Source organism: Diadema antillarum, unplaced genomic scaffold (assembly GCF_040938485.1).
Source record: "Diadema antillarum isolate AM-2024a unplaced genomic scaffold, OU_Dant_1.0 seq00001096_RagTag, whole genome shotgun sequence".
Taxonomy (NCBI): Eukaryota; Metazoa; Echinodermata; class Echinoidea; order Diadematoida; family Diadematidae; genus Diadema; species Diadema antillarum.
Window position 1 is genome coordinate 660,520 of NW_027271913.1, and position 20,056 is coordinate 680,575.

General features: G+C 40.0%; 1 protein-coding gene across 1 annotated transcript in view; it reads right to left on the minus strand.

The window, feature by feature from the left end:
* Positions 1-20,056, minus strand: part of LOC139743563 (voltage-dependent T-type calcium channel subunit alpha-1G-like) — a 256,942-nt gene that overhangs the window by 125,744 nt on the left and 111,142 nt on the right. The window contains exons 6-8 of the mRNA XM_071654043.1: positions 10,249-10,341; positions 4,152-4,935; positions 3,232-3,719 (exon numbers count right to left, since the gene is read on the minus strand). Coding sequence (XP_071510144.1) covers positions 3,232-3,719; positions 4,152-4,935; positions 10,249-10,341 — 1,365 coding nt within the window. The remainder of the gene's footprint in view (positions 1-3,231; positions 3,720-4,151; positions 4,936-10,248; positions 10,342-20,056) is intronic.

Sequence of the window (20,056 nt, forward strand, 5' to 3'; positions counted from 1 at the left end):
CCAGTTTTTTCACTTTGATCGGATGTCTGAAATGTTAAGGAATATTTATACCAAGTTTCAAGTCAATGCGACTCAATATGACGTCATACGGGCCCGTCAAAGTTGAAATTCTGCGCGCGCGTCAATGGCGATATACAGTGCAACTATGCCAAAAAACTGCTAATTTTAAATTCGATTTTACTCGTCAGGATGGACGGTGACCCCCCATTTTCTTTACATATTTTAAAACCTGATGAGTTGTACATGTCATTTCATGGGGTGGCAATGCTGACAAAATGATTAAAAGATAGCAAATTTCTTAATAAAGTAAAAAAAGTAAATTTTCAAAATGACGTCATCAAATTTCAAGTTCATTCGAGCGTATCTCACTAGTCCTTTGTCAATTTTCACCCAGATTTCAGTATGTTGTAGCTTATTTAATGTTCTTTCAAACATAAAATTACAAAATTTTGATTGGATCACGGTATCACCTCGTAAAAATGGATTGAAAGTAACCTTGTCAAATTTGACCAGTTTACGTGTTATCTCTATGGGAGTGCAGTTTTTCTGGAAGTGAAAATTGACATGACTATCTTTATCGAGCACTAGCTCACTTACCCTTCGATAAATTTCTCCCAGATTTTGATATGTTGTAGCTGAGACTTTACGCTACCGATAATGTGTCCTTCGTTTTTTCATACGATGTCGGGATCACGTCAAACATTTTGGTTGAAATTCAGGCTTATCTTCGATGTATTGAGATATTTCTTTCTTTCTGCAACTTTCTTTGCAATAACTCAAGAAAAACACGTTTTATCACTTCTATATTTTGCACATGTTTAGTTCATGTCACGTACATTATTTCATAAAATAACAACTACTTGATCGGACGCCATCTTGGGTATGTAAATTAGGGTCAAAGGTCATAAGTGTTTCATCCTGTATCTTAGTGAATACATTTCTTATCTTTCCCATATTTTGCAAACGCAAAGACCATGTTACAAGGATCATTTCACAAAATAACCACTTTTTACTCAGATACCATCTTGTCTGTGCAAATTGAGGTCAAAGGTCATATGTACTTCTTTTTGTATCTTCGTTATGACGTGTTATCTCTATGGGAGGGAATTTTTTTAAATGTGAAAATTGACATGATTGTCTTTATCGAGCACTAGCTCACTTACCCTTCGGTGAATTTCTCCCAGATTTTAATATGTTGTAGCTGAGACTTTGCGCTATCGTTAAGTTACATTTTGTTTTTTCATACGATGTCGGGATCACGATAAAAAACTTGGTTGAAATTAAAGCTTATCTTCTATGTATTGAGATATTTCTTTCTGCAACTTTCTTTGCAATAACTCAAGAAAAACACACCCTATCACCCCCATATTCTGCACATATTTAGTTCATGTCACGTACATTATTTCATAAAAGAACAACTACTTGATCGGACAACATCTTGGGTATGTAAATTAGGGTCAAAGGTCATAAATGTTTCATCTTGTATCTTGGCGAATACCTGTCCTATCTTTCCCATATTTTGCACACGTATAGACGATGTCGCAAGAATCATTTCACAAAATAACCACTTTTTCCTCAGATGCCATCTTGGGAGTGTAAAGGTGGGTCAAAGGTCATATGTATTTGTTGTTGTATCTTCGTTATCTAGTGTATACGGAATTTGGTACCAAAGATGGCAGATATGACTCCCTTTTCTAAACGAGAATTCAAACATCACACGGCCAACGTTTTTAACAACAGACGAAACCTGTATGGTCATGCCTATTGTGATCAGGACTCGAATCATTGATGAAAAAAAAAAATCGGATCACCTTAATTTGTCAGTAATGACAAATTACAATCTCTAGTTATGTAAAAGGTTGGTTCTGAAACCTAGAGAGCTTGCATGAGTCTTGCCCTATATAGCAACAAACAAAGCATGCAAACTGCATTCTACATCCTGAAATATCATCAATGAGAATGTACAGCATGATGAAAAAGAGTTAAAGGGATGGTACAGTACTGGTGGAGATGAGAATTAGGCTTTTAACTTTTTGCGAGATACCAAGATAACACTTATGAAGTAGTACAGAGCATATCATTTTAAGAGGAATTCAAAGTTTATTTGTTGAAAATCGGGTTTGGAATGACTGAAACATCCAAAAACGAAGTAAAACAAAGTGATCGTAGTAAAAGTGTGGGACGAATTAGAATCTTTCTTTTTTGGATATCTCAGCCATTTCAAAACCAATTTTCATCAATTAAATGTTGAATTCCTCATGGAATTACATGTTCTTTCATATTTCATAAGAGGTTTCTCATTATCTCACCAAAAAATGTCAGAAACCTGAAATTAGGTCTCAACCAGAACTGTACACACCCTTTAAGCATTTTCTATTAGATTCTTTTAAGAATATTAGTTATTGTAACCTGATTAGAGTTAGCAAATTTGATGCATTCAACATCCAAGGTTACAATTACATCAATACCTTCCTTGTCTAGTTTCTGAGAAATATAATGTGAGGGCATAAAAGTACTGAATGATTTCAGCTGCAAGTGATTGAGTCATCTTTCCTCCAACAAACTACAACTCCTGATGAGAGGGTTATGGTGGATATAAGTGTGGTTGGTTCTCTGCCAAGCTGCAATCAGCATGCCCCCTCTGCGGGACCAGTCAAAAGTTGTCACATTCACTGGGTGGGTGTCTGGGATTGTCTGTGACGTTGGTAACCAGTGTGTGGTAACCATGAAGCCCCATGGCATAAGCCATCTTGGGGTGCATTTATCAACGAACTCGCTTCTGGTGCAGAATTAAGGTTTCCAAACAACTTTCAGGGAATTTTGGGCAGTTGATAAATGCAAAGTTGTTTTGACTATGGGGTCAGAAACAAGTTTCTCAAACGGCGCACAAAGTGTGATGCATTCTTCTGAATTTAGATGAATAGCCAAAATGAAATGAATAAGAAGAAATGTTCCAAATATATGCTTGGTTTTTTACGCTCAACAGCAAGAAGACATTAAACTTATGTGAGTATCCAACTTGAATGAATAAATACATGAAGAAAACATATACACAGGCCAAACAGTTAGCAAGGTAGAGAAAAAGCCTCAACATTGAAGGACACACTTGAGATTATACAATTCATTCCTTTCCATTCCCCTCTGAAAGAAAAATGAAAATACATTTATAAAATGTAACTGCTCAATTTCAAGTGTAGTTTGTTCAATGGCAAAAAAAAATGTTTTCCTTACCTGACCGTGAAACTCAATTCCCATGCTGAGTGTGTTGACCAGGATGCAGACAAGGATACCCCTCATAAAGTACTTGCTCTCAACAATCTCCTGCACCTTGGAGGTGATCTGACCCAGTATCCCAAAGGACCGGTGCCGCACCTTCAGTTCCGATTTGCTCTCCGCGTCCGAGTCCGAGTCGCTGTCGTCCGACACGGACGAGGAGGAGGAGCTGTCGCTCATCTCGTACTCCTCGGACCGGTGCTCCGTCGTGGTGCAGACGTGGGAGCAGGAGTGGGGGCGGGAGTGGGAGTGTTTGGAGGAGAAACATGGGGAGTGGGTGGGGCAAGGGGTGTGGACCGGACACGGTGCATGCACGGGGCAAGAAGAGTGCATTGCACGGCAAGGAGAGGGCGGGGTCAGATGGGCGTGGGTGGGGGAGCCTGGTTGGGTGAGGGGCGGGGCTGAGAGACGTTGTGCGAGGGGAGGGTGGGATGGCACCAAAGAGTCTGTAGAAAGCAAAGGTGAGCAAGGATGTTGCCAATTTAGTGACCAATAGATGAAGAAGAGATCTCAGCACATGTAAATGTCCGTGTCCATTCTGCTTGCTTTTTCACTCATTTTCATACATTGTATAAACCTATAACATAGCCATGAAATTTACTGTAAAACGTTTCTTGTCAACAAAACATGACAAACACTGGATTGCACAAAAAGAGTTATACAGCCCTAATACAAGCAAATATGAAACAGTAATACTGAGTAATAAAACAAATGGCTTAATCTATGAAAACAACCCAGAAAACACAATAAACTTAGTGGATCCATTCCTGAAACAATAGACCACAAAGTTCTAAGTGCATAATTGATACACATTGTATTCTTTCAGGAGGAGGAGGAGGAGGAGGAGAAGATGGAAGAGAAAGAAGGATGTTACCCACCCTTGGCACTGTCAGTCTTGATTGGTGGTAGCTTGCTATATTTGCTCATGTGGTTCCCTCCACACAACTCGCTCCACTTCTCCTGCAACCTGCTTGGGGACACGGTGCCCGGGTTCGGGGACCCACCCTCGCGCTCCGACGCCATCTTGGCAAACATGACGGCCTGGTTGAGGTCCTTGGAGTTGGTCGTGGGGTAGTTGATGGACGACGCTCTGTGAATGGACAGCGTGGTGGTCATGTGATACGGGGAAGACAATTGGCCCTGGTGGAGAGGAACTGGTTCCAGTTTGGAGAGCTGCTCCGTGCAGCAGTTCATGGATTGGAGGGAGGTGGCACTACCATTACTTGATGGTAATGCCAGCTTGTGCTTGCGTGAAGGTGAGGAGCTGACATCGCTATCTTCTGGGCTGGCCTTTGGGGCTTGGGAGTTCCCATTTCCAAAGTGGTAGTGGTGGTGATGGTGTAAGTGATGGTGCAAATGTACACTTCTGGTCCTTTTCTTTTTCCGTCGTAACGATATTGCTGGCATCACCTTCCTCTGGCGCTTACTCTGCATGCGTTTCCGCCACCGCCGGAAGCGTCGCTTGGCGTGACGTAATAAGTGTCCAATGTACTTGAGGATTTCATCATAGCAGCTCCCTACCTCACTGTTGCTGGCCAGGGTGCTGCTAGAACGAAAACGCTTTCGCTGTTCCTCCATCAGCTTGCTCTCCCGCTGCTTGGTCTCTGAAAACTGGGTTGCTATGACGACTAAACATAAGTTAATCAAGAAGAAGGCACCAATCTGTGATTTGTGGGGAAGGGTGAAAGGAGTCAAGAAGAAAATATATTACTAGGTCATAATGTCAAAAACTTTTTTTTTCAGTGTGTGTGTGGGGGGGGGGGGGATTGCAAGCATCATGTGCTTCATAACAACAGAAAACAGAGCAATTTATTATTCTTTCATGGATGTTCACTCTTTGCAAACAAAAATTTCAGCTCACAGATACATGAATTTGAATGATGTTACAATTGATCATATTTCAAGCCTAGGGAAAACATCATCACATCTAATTTATCACATATATATCCTGGTGTCAGATGCAATATTTTCAATATGTTTTCAGTCTTTTTGCAAATAAAATCTTCTAAAAAGAGCCAAAAAAAAAAATCTGAATAGGATGCCTGTGTCCTTGTTGATAATGCCAACCTGTACTTTTGGCAATTAGTAAATTATCCAAATTTGTGTGTTTGCTTGAGTTTCTCCAAAATAAATCAGAGGTTTATACCTAGCTCAAAGTAATGGTAGCCATTTCTTTTTCCTTAAAAGAACCAATATTCACAAAATAAAGAGTTTCATATTGGCAATGTCATCTCAAAATCAAAGATCAGATCTCAAAACTCAAAATGAAACATAAACAAAGCACTGTTTGTGTCATATGACTTTCTAACTCATGGTAGTCATTTTGTTCTCAAATCTAGTTCAATCCAGAAATGCTCAAAACATTTAAATCACATAATTCTTATAACTTGGTGTCCCATATTCATGTTCAAGTGGACTTGATCAATAATCAGTTGAAAAATTCAAATAACCTCTTGACAAGTAACTTTCTATACATGGAACCTCCATCTGAGAAAAGGGGGAGTATGTTGCACATAACTTCGACGGTGGCCAATTTACAAGTCTTCAAATCTTAAATCTTTAAGATGTGAAGGAAAAAAAGACATAGCCAGGAGAAGCATACATATAAGACAGAAACACGTAAATACATACATATCATATGCACTTTTCAACGTACTACTTCCATAGAAATGATCTAAGTCAAGGCCGGGAAAATATTCCCTTTAAATTGGCCTCTGGCCTTCATTGCATGTCACATGAGACTAATGATTTATCTAAGCTGTGAGTTTCATGAAAAAAGCACAACACCGATTTAGCTCTGATGATGATGAACAGTATTGTTAGTGAATATGACAGCATGCTTCGGGCATATCTTCAATGAACGTACGTACGTAGCATGTAATGCACCTGGATTCTGACTCATTGACGAGCCTAAAAATGCATCAGGGTATATCAGTTAACACGACTATCTCTGTGTCCACAAATTCTTTCCTAGAATTTCTGGCTTATGTTCGAGGGCTTATGGCTGCTTTTCATGGAAATGAGATGTCTGTTTAATTGCAAGAAGCTGCTCGCAATGTGTGACGGTCAACAGCACTTTGGCAAGCCATAACTTCACTTGCAGCATTTACTTTCAATTTGTTTCATGTTTGACGAGTATGGTAGAGAAGTGAGAAAGACAAGGTTTTAAACTAATGCTACAGTCACACACGGCCGGGTCACAAAACGGATTTGATCCGGGTGAATATGAGAAGGATTAGTCCCGGAATGGAGGGCAATTTATGCTACAATCACACATGGCCGGATTTCGAACCAGGTCCATAAGGAATTAAAACCGTATTGACCCGGTTCGAGCCGTAGAGACCCGTATTGACCTGTATCGAAACGTATAAAAATCCGCTTTAATATTCTTTAATAACTGAATCCTTTTCGACTCCTATCGACCCGTGTCAACCCGTTTCGACCCTTACCGACCCGCTTCCACCCTTACCAACCCGGATGTAAACCTTGTCATCATCCGTCGCATGAATGCGGTATACGGCAAGGGTCCGTACGGTTTAACGCTGCGGGTTGCAGCGGGTTGATGCGAGTCAATGCAGTTCGAACCGGGTCAATTCCGAATTGAAATCCGTGAGAAAATTTAGAACATGACCAAAAATTTTTCACCACCATATATCATAGCCCTCGGAATCATTCAGGAACTGACACGGATTACGATGCAGGTCAATGTGGGTCTCTACGGCTCGAACCGGGTCGATACGGTTTTAATTCCTTATGGACCCGGTTCGAAATCCAACCGTGTGTGACTGTAGCATTAGCATGTATGATACGTGTTTGCAAAGAAGGGAAGAAAAACCAATGAAAGAAAATCGCTTTCGTAGTCAATGATTCTATGATAACAGTATGAAATCCTAAGAATTAAATTCCATGACTACTTAGTCTATCATTGTAAAACAAGTATATTACTGTCCAGCCAAGAGAATTCTTTTCACAGTAATATAATCTGCTTGCTTGTTAATTTTTCATTTAGCCATTGTCACAGAAGTCAAATTTGAAATATCCTTTGCTAAAGATATTAGTGAAGAAATGATCCATGCAGGAGAACGAAACAAATTACTAGTCTCAGTACTTGCAAGTGACACAGGAAGTGAAAAAACAAAGGAAAGTGCATGAATGAAACAGATATGACAAAGTCGAGACTGACATTTGTGCATGAGTTCATATATCAAAAATAAAAATAGACATGAAGAAAAAGACTGAAAATGCTGCTAATATATTGTAAAGAAATTTAGTACGTAGTGTTGTGTTAAAGCTCATAGGACCTGCCTTCAGTATGCTGCCATTTGCTTGCACTGCTTGTTTCTTAGTTTGTTTGATCAGCTCTGCACAAGCAATTGCTTGTGGTGCAGTTTTAAAAGACTGTTCTAATTTTGATTAAAATGTAGCCATTTTTTTTTTTAAATAGCAAACCAATGGCAAATCCTCTTGAGCACCAAAAAACAAAAACAAAAGCAAAGGTACCAACAAGGAAATCTTGAATGGACACAACAATATTACAAAACAAAGAGAGAAGAAAGATATTTGACACATGATCAAGACTTTGCAATGCAGTGAATTCACTATGAAATCTGCATAGATTAAATTGAATGTATGAATGCAAATGATCTTGAATGAAAGTGAATTTGAGGTACATATGGACAATCAAAGAAGGCCCTCGTGTGCAAAATTCTGAGGCTCTCAGCGGGATGAAAATATGGCGGTGCTATAGCTGTGGTGTTTTCTTATTTGTTGCTGTTTCTGTTCATTAGCTCTCCACTTGTTTGAAATCCCATCCCATATCAGATATTTCTATCTGTAAGTCAACATGTCATTCATACACATGATGCCTAAAGGCCAGGCAGTACAAATGCACAGCTCATCCGAGAAGTATCTCTTGGAAACAAACAAAGTGTGGCCTGAAGCTATCTGCCATGTCCAAACCTGAAATATTCTGCAGGCCTCAAATTTACGAGGAGCGTGTCGCTAAATTTGGTTCTAAGAAGTGCATCTTTAATGCAGCGACAAATCTATAAGTCTGCCTTTTGTTTTGTTTGTTTTGTTTGTTCTGTTTTGCGATAGATTTTTTGCTTTCAAGTTGCTCATTATATCTATCAGCTCCATTTTGTTTAAAAATGTAAATCTTAAGACGTCTTCATGGCAACGGTCTTGCAAGACTTGTGAAATGGGGAGCAGCTGTGTTCTTCAAGGCAGGGGAAATTGCTTCTGAAAAGTTTTTAATAATATAAGAAGATAGATGAGGATCATTCAAGGATGTAATAATGGAGCATGAAGGTGGAAATGTTGTATACACTTTGCAGATTACATGGCTATGATCTGTTTGTTTGGAAATACATAGTGAATAGCACATTCTGTGACTGTGGTTACATATTATTACAAGCTTTATCATGTTAAGCAGGTTCACTGAGGGGGAATGAATGATATTTAGGCTTCTCAAACTGATTACTTCAAAGAAAGGATGAGGTTTTTTTGTGTCTTTATTCATCATGTGATGACAAAATTTCATATGGTGCTGTATGCTGCCACTTGACTTCAGATTACAATTAGTCTTTCATCCCTCTCCCCCCCCCCCCCCCCCCTCATGAAAAATGAGGTTCCCCCATGAAAGACTTTCCAATGTAGATAGTATCATCTCTCTGGTCTACGTGTATGATTCTACCAAGAGGGGGGCGGGGGAGTTGAAGGAAGGGGTAGGTGTAAAACACCATGGATACACGGTAGCAGGTGGCACCTCAGGAATGGTGATGGAAGGATGACATTTAATCTACATAATTGAAGATAATGAAGCCGAGAGAAAGGCTACATTCCATGACCACCTTCCAGCCACATGCCGTTAAGTACAGATTTAAGGCAGGAAAGCGCTAATTTAATATGAATGAGATTAAAACACTTCGTCAGTCCTTGTGGCGGAGGGGGTATCACCGCGAAAAATGACCATGCCTTTCCGAGAACCTTACCTGACTCTTCTCCTATACTTCACTTATCTATTGTCACAAAAAACAAAGTTGCTTTTACATATAAAGGTTTCTTTTACATATAAAGGTTTATAACGTATCACTACCAACTTATAAACTCATTACTTAAATCGTACATACACTTTTTTGGTAGCCTTTACATTATTGACAGACCTTAAAGGTATAATTTACCATTTGCAGATGAAACAAAAACCCCAGCATTGGTGCTTTAAAATAGTTATAAAATGTGAGTTAGGAATAGAAACAACCACTGTATAATTTGAATCCGTATAATAGATGATGAGTAATGTTGAATACACAAAATGTGAACAATAGTTATAATAAAAATGCTTCCAGACTAAACCATCTACAGTTATGGTTTATTGAGAAAAATACTGATGTCTCCTTATAATTTAGGCTTTACTGCCAAAATTTCATATGGTATGATGTTTTGTGATACAACAGACCTACACATATGCATGAAATGTGATATCTTCAACATTTTTTAAAACCACTTCTCCCACAGGTGAACAGGACCTTTAAATGCAGAATGTGTCATCTTTGCTGATTACTGATAAAAACATTGTACTTGTCCACAAATACCTCAGTAAACTCGGTGAATTCATGCATAGTTAGTTTTAGGAAATGTTTCCTTCCATATTTCCCTATTCTGTGTATTTGAAATATTTCATATATGAAATCTTGGTAGCTCTAATTGATGTCAAGTTTTGAGTGGGTGAAAGCGTCAGCAGTGCACACATGATATGTGACAATTTTGCAAGAGATTACATAAAAAGAAGATTGACAGAGAGAAGATGACTGAGCTTGAGTAAATGAGACATTTTTCACAGATATAAGAGTTATGATAGAAGCGCGACAATAGAACGAGAGATAGAAAGATACGTGCCGAAAAAAATCACATCTTCTGCTTCAAAACATATCACGGAGAAGATTGTCAAAGGACAACACTTGTCCATATACTTACAACTATGAGAATCACAAAATAGGCCCAATTCCAAAAACTATGAACATCTTGAATATCGTACATGATATCGGTCCATCCCTCTAGTGTGATAACCTGGGGGATGAGTGGAATGAGTGGAGAGACAAAGAATGGTGGGCAAAAGAATCAGCCAAAGTTGACTAAAAAAGAAACAGGATTAAAAACTCTGTGTGAATGTGGTGATTGGGTGTCAAAAAAAATCATCATGTGAAAAGGGCTGAGATGAAGGGGGGAGAGTAGCGCTCCCCTGTCGGACCTTGTGGATGACACCGCTGCACTGCCTTGAAGGAGAGAAGAAGAAATCATATGTATGGAGTTGGGTTTGGCACAATCAAGGGTTATAAGGAAGATCGATGGAGCAAGATGAAGAAAATTCAGAGCTTTGTGAGAGATGGATGAAGCAGGCAGCAGCTTTGGGGTGAGGAGGAATACAAATATGGATATACAATCTTGAAAGTCAATATATGTTATTATTTAAAGGTGGGGTTATACACTACTGTGCAGTATGTTATATCAAGTTAAGTAATGGGGCAAGCTGCGTATCATGTGAGTTGGACAGCATGCGGATGTAAGGGATTCAAACACCACATGTAAAGCCTTTCACCGACAGCTTTATTCCCATGAAACACGGCAGGATACACTGTATATGCAGGAAGAAGCAACCATCGGATGTTAGAACAGGCTGTGCAGTAATGCTTTGGTAACTTTGGTGTGAACAGACGGGCAGCAAGCATGTGCATATAAATGGCTCCACTGAAGTGAGGTGCTAATAATAATACATGGCATGGAGGGTGATTATGGTGGGTTTACATCGCAACCAAGTTTCACTCTTTTTTTTGGGGTGGCAGCGCTGGGATTATTATATATACTTACAATGATCAAAAACACATAATAGATCCAAACCCAGGGAGAGTAGACATCCTGAAGGTGATACTGGATGTCAACCCAGCCTTCTAAAGTGATCACCTACAGAGTGCCGACACACAGACACAACGCACAGGTAGGAAGAAACAGAAGGTCAAAGGTTACGAGAACATTTTTGAAAAGAGTTCTGACAGAAGAAAAGTCATAAGGTCAAAGTCAGTAACGTGCTGGTCAAAGAAATGACCAGGGAAATGAGGCATAGTGGACATTGAGGTTTAGATCGAGTTGTCTCAAACTCATACACACTCACATACACTGCCACATTTCTACAAGGTGTTGGGATTTGATAGGAAAAAGTGCCTCAGAATAAGAGTTAGAAGGAGTGCATTTTAGGATTCTGATGCAGCCAAAATACAGAGCATACCTCATTGCGGCACTCAAGTTATGCAAGAGAGCCAACATTTATACTTGACAAAAACGTGACATTCGGAAGAACAATGCAAAATATCCACTCTTATAAGAAAGCTGGCATTTTCACACAGATATAAATAGGTATGCAAGAGTGCATGGTCAACAAACATGTTGACATACATGAAATTGACATACGTGAGCGGAAATGTACATAGTGCGTAATTTATACGTCACGACAATGCATATCATACGTAAGGACTCAAGCAAATTGATAGGTTATCAAGCATTGAAACGAGCAGGACGGTTTTATTAAGCAGGCCGGTCCGTATGACACGTGTGTGTATCCACCATGCTTGTCAGGAAACGTATGCTTGGGAAGCAGACATAGTCCCTCTCTCAATGGAATGACATATACAGATAGCATGCCCCTGAGGCTACACCACAGATATTAAATTTGTCTGGAATACTTGTCAATCTTGGGTAAAAGGGGTTTTACTGATAGGAATTACATTTATATTCACGTGGAGGAAAATAGAATTAAACAAGAGAGGCATACACAGATTGATCTTCAGCATTACATGAAAATCAAAATCACATATCCCGAGGCAAACATAGTGGCGCATACCACTTGAACATATGCCTGTACAGAATTACGCAGACACAAATGAATACAGACACGAATGAACACACACAGTCATACAAACACACACATTGCACAAACCTACCCAGACTTGTTCAGCACGCAGACACTGCATACATATTTGATTACAAGTCTTGAAACCTGACATTTGATCTGGTACATATTTCACATCATAAAATAAATCAGTTTTTTTTTTCCCCTTTTGTGGTATCTGTCCCTTATATGTCGTGTCACTTTGGTTAACAAAGTCTGGGATTAAACTGAGCAAAAATTGATCACTTCGACCAAAAATCTAATGTTGGTACCTAAAAATAAAAATGTATTCTCAAATCCTGCCCACAATGTGAGGCTGCTGGGATAATGTAGCACTTCAATGTGCACTGTGCATGCAGGAGACGCATTTGTGTAACATTTAGATGTGAGAATATAACTATGCTCACTAAACAGGCAGAAGCACTCTTCTTTTGAATCCCTTGGGAATAAAGACCACCTGCCTACAGAGACCACAACAAAGAATCCACTGACAGCATTCTAACATATCACTGGATACATGTTCATAGGGACCATCTCTAGAGTGAGGAAATAATTTCCCTCATTTCCTCTGGCTGGACTATACTCTGTTATATGTGACTGTCCACACAGAGTCATAGACATCGGTGCAAATAATCTTATGCAAGCACACATTCCAAGAATAATATTGCCAGCTCCTCTTTCGATAGTTCATAATATTCTGATTCTCTATTGACCACCACAGAAGATAGAAGCCTACAATGACTTGATCTTAAAACAAAAAGAAAATTCTTTTGAAATACAAGAGACCGTATTCATTTTTCAGAGCATAACAAATAAAAGGGTGCTTATCCAAGCTTCCAGTTTTATGTTTCATGCCAACAAAAATCTTTTAAGATTTAATAATAAAACAAAAACCTTCATCATAGATTTTCCTATGCTATTCTAAGAAGTGGCCTAAGGAGATTAAATCAAATAAGAAATGTTCTTTTGACTGAAGAGTCTGCAGTGTCCAACAAAAGATTTCCTACATCCACTGCCAATTGCATGGAATTGTGAATACTCTACAGCCTCAGGTATGCCTATTCAAATCTTCTCAGTTCTTTGTGTCAGAGCTGAGGTACAAAAATGCCCCTGTAACATTTTGGAGAAATTGAGCGTATCTCTATCAAGTATTCCAGCCTTTCATGCGCACATCTGCACTCCCTCAGGGCCTATAAGGCCTGATTCTGTCACAAATCAATGTGTCCAGCTATGTGGCTGGCCATGTGCACCAGTCCAGCAGAGAATGAAAGAGGGTGAGAGAATGAGGGAGGGATAGATGGAGGGAGAAAGGGTGCATGAGTAGTAGTAGTTAGGGGGAGGAGGAGGAGGAGGAAGAGGAGGAGGGGGGGGGGAGGAGGAGAAAGAGAGAATATAAGTAGTAGTAGTTGGAGGAGGAAGAGGAAGAGGAGGAAGTGGGGAAGAGGGGAGGAGGAAGAGGAGGGAGGAGGAGGAGGAAGAGAAGGGGAGGAAGAAGAGGAAGAGGAAGAGGAGGGGAGGATCGAGGAGGGGGAATGGGGGTGGAGGAGGAGGGGAGGAGGAGGAGGAGGAGGGGAGGAAGTAGAGGGGAGGGAGGAGGAGGAGGAGGAGGAGGAGGAGAAGGGGGAGGGGGAGGAGGAGAAAGAGAGAGTATAAGTAGTAGTAGTTGGGGGAGGAAGAGGAGGAGGAGGAGGAAGAGGGGAAGAGGAGGGGAGGAGGAGGAAGAGGAAAAGGAGGAGGAGGAGGATCGAGGAGGAGGAATGGGGTGGAGGAGGAGGAGGAATGGGGGTGGAGGAGGAGGCGGGGAGGAAGAGAAGGAGGAGAGGGGAGGAAGTAGAGGGGAGGAGGGGGAGGAGGAGAAGGAAGAGAAGGAAGAAGAAGAAGAAGAAGAGGAAGAGGAGAAGAAGAAGAGGAAGAGGAGAAGAAGGAGGAAGAGGAAGAGGAGGAGGGAGGACGCAGAGGGGAGGAAGAGGGAAAAAGAGGAGGAGAAAAAGGAGATTTGGAAAATGAGGAAAGGGTAGGTAGAAAGAAGCATAAGAACACAGGAAAAGAAGAGAAGACAAGGAGGGAGAAATGTGAAGAGGTGAACAAGGAAAACAAAGAAGAGATATGAAGAGATCATGACATAGAAATGAGATGACGAGAAGGAAGATGTTGAGGAAGGAGAAGAGAATACCCAGGTCGAAATTCCCATAGAAACCAGTAGAAACCAGTAGAGACCTTCTACTGGTTTCTAATGGTTTCCGGATTTGAGTGGTTTCTATGGGAATTTCCAGAGGGTTCCAGTAGGATTCCCATAGAGACCATTAGATTCAACTGGTCAAAAGACCAGAACAAACCAATAAAAACCAGTAGAGTCTACTGGTTTTCAAATGGAGTGTTAAATTCAAAGTTAGACCAGTAGAATCCAGAAGAAATCAGTACTGTTTAATGGTTTCAAGTGGAGAGGGAAACCTGTAGAGAACAGTACAAACCAGAAGAGTCGACTGGTTTCAAAACTGGGTTGAAAAAAGACAAGTCAGACCAGTAGAAACCAATACAAACCAGCATTTTTTTAATGCATGTTAAGACATTACTTGTTAACCAGTAAAAACCAACAGGTACCCGTGCAGCCTACTGGTTTGAAGATGGCTTTAAAAGAAGGGAAAACCAGTATGAACCAGTACAGACCAGTCACTTTTCTGCATGTATAAACAAGAATTAAATCAAACCAGTAGAAACCAACAGGTACCAGTAGTAATGGCTGGAAGAGGGTCATACAATTGTGATGAAGTAATACCAGCATAAACCAATAGAAACCAGAATATTCTACTGGCTTAAAATGGGGGTGTCGAAATATCAAGTCAAACCAGTGGTAACCAGTACAAACCAGTCAATCTCCTATACATGTAGAAACAAATAAGTCAAACCAGTAGAAACCAACAGGTACCTGTAGAAGTCTACTGGTTTGAAGAGGGTTGTAGAAGTGTGAAGTTATACCAGTAGAAACCGACAGAAACCAGTAGAATCCACTGGCTTTAAAGTGGGGTGTCAAAATATCAAGTGAAACCAGCGGAAACCAGTACAAACCAGTCAATCTCCTATACATGTAAAACAAATAAGTCAAACCAGTAGAAACCAACAGGTACCTGTAGATAGTCTACTGGTTTGAAGAGAGTTGTAGAAGTGTGAAGTTATACCAGTAGAAACCGACAGAAACCAGTAGATTCCACTGGCTTGAAATGGGGTGTCAAAATATTAAGTTAAACCAGTGGTAACCAGTACAAACCAGTCAATCTCCTATACATGGAAAAACAAATAAGTCAAACCAGTAGAAACCAACAGGTACCTGTAGATAGTCTACTGGTTTGAAGAGGGTTGTAGAAGTGTGAAGTTATACCAGTAGAAACCGACAGAAACCAGTAGTTTCCACTGGCTTGAAATGGGGTGTCAAAATATTAAGTCAAACCAGTGGTAACCAGTACAAACCAGTCAATCTCCTATACATGTAAAACAAATAAGTCAAACCAGTAGAAACCAACAGGTACCTGTAGATAGTCTACTGGTTTGAAGAGGGTTGTAGAAGTGTGAAGTTATACCAGTAGAAACCGACAGAAACCAGTAGATTCCACTGGCTTGAAATGGGTGTCAAAATATTAAGTCAAACCAGTGGTAACCAGTACAAACCAGTCAATCTCCTATACATGGAAAAACAAATAAGTCAAACCAGTAGAAACCAGCAGGTACCTGTAGATAGTCTACTGGTTTGAAGAGGGTTGTAGAAGTGTGAAGTTATACCAGTAGAAACCGACAGAAACCAGTAGTTTCCACTGGCTTGAAATGGGGTGTCAAAATATTAAGTCAAACCAGTGGTAACCAGTACAAACCAGTCAATCTCCTATACATGGAAAATCAAATAACCAGTAGAAACCAACAGGTACTGTAGATAGTCTACTGGTAAGAAGAGGATTAGTAGAAGTGTGAAGTTATACCAGTAGAAAGTGACAGAAACCAGTAGATTCCACTAGCTTAAAATGGGGTGTCGAAATATCATGTCAAACCAGTGGTAACCAGTACAAACCAGTCATCTCCTATACATGTAAAAACAAACAAGTCAAACCAGTAGAAACCAACAGGTACCTGTAGATAGTCTACTGGTTTGAAGAGGGTTGTAGAAGTGTGGAGTTATACCAGTAGAAACCGACAGAAACCAGTAGATTCCACTGGCTTGAAATGGGATGTAAAAATATCAAGTCAAACCAGCGGAAACCAACGAGTACCTGTGGAGTCTACTGGTTTGAAGAGGGTTGTAAACTTGTGAAGTAATACTAGTAGAAACCGACAGAAATCAGTAGATTCTACTGGTTTAAAATGGGGTGTCAAAATACTTCTAACAAGTCAAACCAGTAGAAACCAACCGAGTGCCTGCAGAAACCAATAGAAACCGGTGGATTCTACTGGAAGTTGTCAAACAACAGAACGTCGTTACAATGAACAACTTTTACGGAAAATTTTGTTAATTTTGTTATCATGTGGATATTAACAATTGCAAAAAAAAAAAAAATATAAGTCATATATTTTGAAATAAAATTATACTTATGTAATTGTTATAACCTAATTGTCTTTAAACTCGTTATGCTCATCAATAAATCCCTGGGTCTCAAACGGCAACATGACGTCATACTACCGCGCAGCTAGCCGTTATGCAAACGAGCTACTTTTGGCGGGCAGCGCAATCCGCCGTCCGCTCCCCAGCCCTGCGCTGGCTGGCTGGCCGGCCGGCCGCCACCGCATTCATATTTGAGCTGTACGTCGGTACTGCGCTGTCGTACACACATCAACGCACCCATCGCAATCTGTTCAACTCTGTCATCCAGCAGCCAATTATACCGAGAAAACTCCACTTACGATTGCATTTGTGTTTCGGAATGAGAATCTTCAATGAGCTCAGGAATCTAAGGTTTAGTTAGCGGTAAACATTGACGTTTTATTTCATTTGAGAGTGACTTTGATGTCGAGTTTGCTTCCAGGCCGTATTCAACCATAGCTGATCATACTAGGTGACGATCGGAATCGAAGCCGTACGTTTGAACGCTACGTTTTTTTCGGTGTACTAGTACGCCCTACGGTATGTTTCAGAAATGTCGTACACCATACTACATGTATGTTCAAACGATTTGAAATGTGCAAGCTAGTGACATCGTGAAAATTGACGAAACAATCCACTGTGAATCCAAACTGTATCTGGTACTACCGTTGTGGTGGTGGTACGTGTCGGAGACTGACAATGCCCGATAATGGACTGTGAGACACTGGAACAGCTACAGCCACCAGTACGCAGTAGGTTCACTGATATGCATAGCCATGCTGTACTCGTCTGCAGTGCAAGTGTATGAGGAACCCGACTGAGACAAACCGAGCACCAGTGTTGGCCAGTTAGTGAGTGTTTTGCCTTAGACCTCTTGTTAGCCTAGATTTAAAGTATTATTAACGCTAACTACAAAGTTGGATTTAAGTTAGCTCTTTATCACTCAATATCAGTTTGTGTGCCATGATGGAAACATTCTGTTTGCCACATTAGACACCAACAAAATAGTGATGATTTGAGAATACATGTACATTCAGTTTTTCTCATCTAACCGAAACATTCTGTTTGCCACATTAGACACCAACAAAATAGTGATGATTTGAGAATACATGTACAGCTATGTATTTAACTTGTAGATTTATGTTGAATCGTATTTTGGACATGCAGTGAGCAAAGTTGTAGAAAAAAATGCCAAGCTTTGCTTTCATGTGTGTGTGTAAATTGTATGACAAATCTGTGACCATTTAAGCGTACAAAAAGCCAGTATATTATAACAACAGTTCGTAGGGAACACCGCTTGCTAGTCAATCACCAAGTAAAATACAGGCTATACAGTATGTACCGGTTACCCGGTACATTGTAAGTGAGAGAAATGGAATTGCCAGAAACACTGTCTACCCTGTGCTAGTGATTTATCAATCGGTGGGGGCGGGTTTGTGCATTGAGCAGAATATGTGAAGTTAACTATAACACGCCCTTGACAGAGTCAGGCGTGGAAACGTAACATATGTTGTACATTAATCATACATGTATGTATAAAGAGTTCAAACTGAAACACTAGTTGACCATAATGATATGATTGTTGAATGTTGATCTCCAATGAAGAAGAAAAATGTGCTGATTTTTTAAACAAATGTTCTCAATTTGGCAAGATTTACGTACAACGTGTAGTACAATATATCACTTTAACATCAAACATTGAAAATTGATTGATTACTCAAAGTTCTCTTTCTGTTTGTTTTATCTTTAAGTATTAGGAGACGATGAAGACTAGAGGAAGCCAGCTAAGATCGACTTGCGGAGCTCCGCTATGCCACGTACCTGGTATTTTGACTGCCACGAGTGGGCCCTACATCTTCCCTTGCCTTCTTCAGAGAATGATGACCTCACTGAGAGTTTGGGCCTTCAGCATTTTGAAATCGTCATACAAGCACCAGATGGGCCCAACCAGGGAGGCCTGGCCAAATATTTGCTCTTACAAAAAGTGTATGTTGTCAGCTTGTCATTTCAGGAAAATTTCAAGATATTTTCACACTAGTGAAAGAATTATGTGAGCGAAAGAAATGTAAAACTGAGAGAACCATCATATTCAGCCAGACTCATCATCATCAGTGCAGAGATTTGTTAGCGACAATGTACTTTAAAGATTGACTGGAGGAAAAGGAGTGTCACTATGTCCTGTGTTATTCCATCACTGGTGACAGCTTAAATGAGGAAATACTTGAACAGTACCGTAATGTACAATGTACAAGTTTAGTACATACATGTATGTCAGAACCAGATGACTGGGCTTGGGTGATCTTCTGTGCTACAGTGTATCTTTACATTCATGATGGGTACAAGTATAAACTGCAAGAAAGTCAGCATATACTTAGTTCATGTACAGTATTTTATCATTTTGCACAAGAGAGTTGCTGTGCTGGTCGAGGAGGGGAAGATTCCTGCGCTGTACTGATGGCAAAGGATTAGGTGAGGACTAACTTGGACAATAACACAGTATAGCTGTACTTGCTATCGGATAAAAAGACTAACGGGTGTGAGCTTGAAGTGCAAAACCTGCCGCGTCCATGCTGTGTTGTTTGTGCTCAAAGTTGTGTAATTGAATCATGCAACGGTGTACATTGTATTTTTTTCTTTTTTATTTTAAATGGTCAAATGGGTAATGTTCAGTTTGATGCATTTTCTTTCTTTTTTTTTAAATTAAATTAGTGTAACCTTGCAACTTGCAGACCTGCCAGTTTGCAAATGATAATGATTTTATCAGGTCCCAGGTGAAGACTCTTGACTTATTGTGAAAAATCTATGACTACTATTAGACATTAAACCTCACAGATTGTGCATACCACTTTCCAGCTGACAGAACAAGGACCTATTATAGAAAGAAACTAGCCCAACCAAATGCTGTGTGCAGCAAAGGGACAGGGCTGTGTATAATTACAATATAGTAAGAAAGGTGATATGCACTCAAACAGGTAATTACAGGTGAATCGTGGTATTTAGGTCCTTGACATAATGAGGTTCTCTTATGTTTTTGAAAGGCTGTTAACTAACATAAAATGAGCTGCCAAGCATGCGTGAGCATTTTGGTAATTGAAATCTATTCTGTAAACTTACATTCAGATGTGACTATGAATTTGTTTATTTGTTTATTTTCCTCTTCTTTTTTTTTTTTACTCATTGCCTCTTACCTACAATATCCAATCCCATTTTGGTGCCGCTTTTTTTAACTCTATCTATGATCGATGCTGTTAGTGTTATCTGTGTATGTACCGTAGATG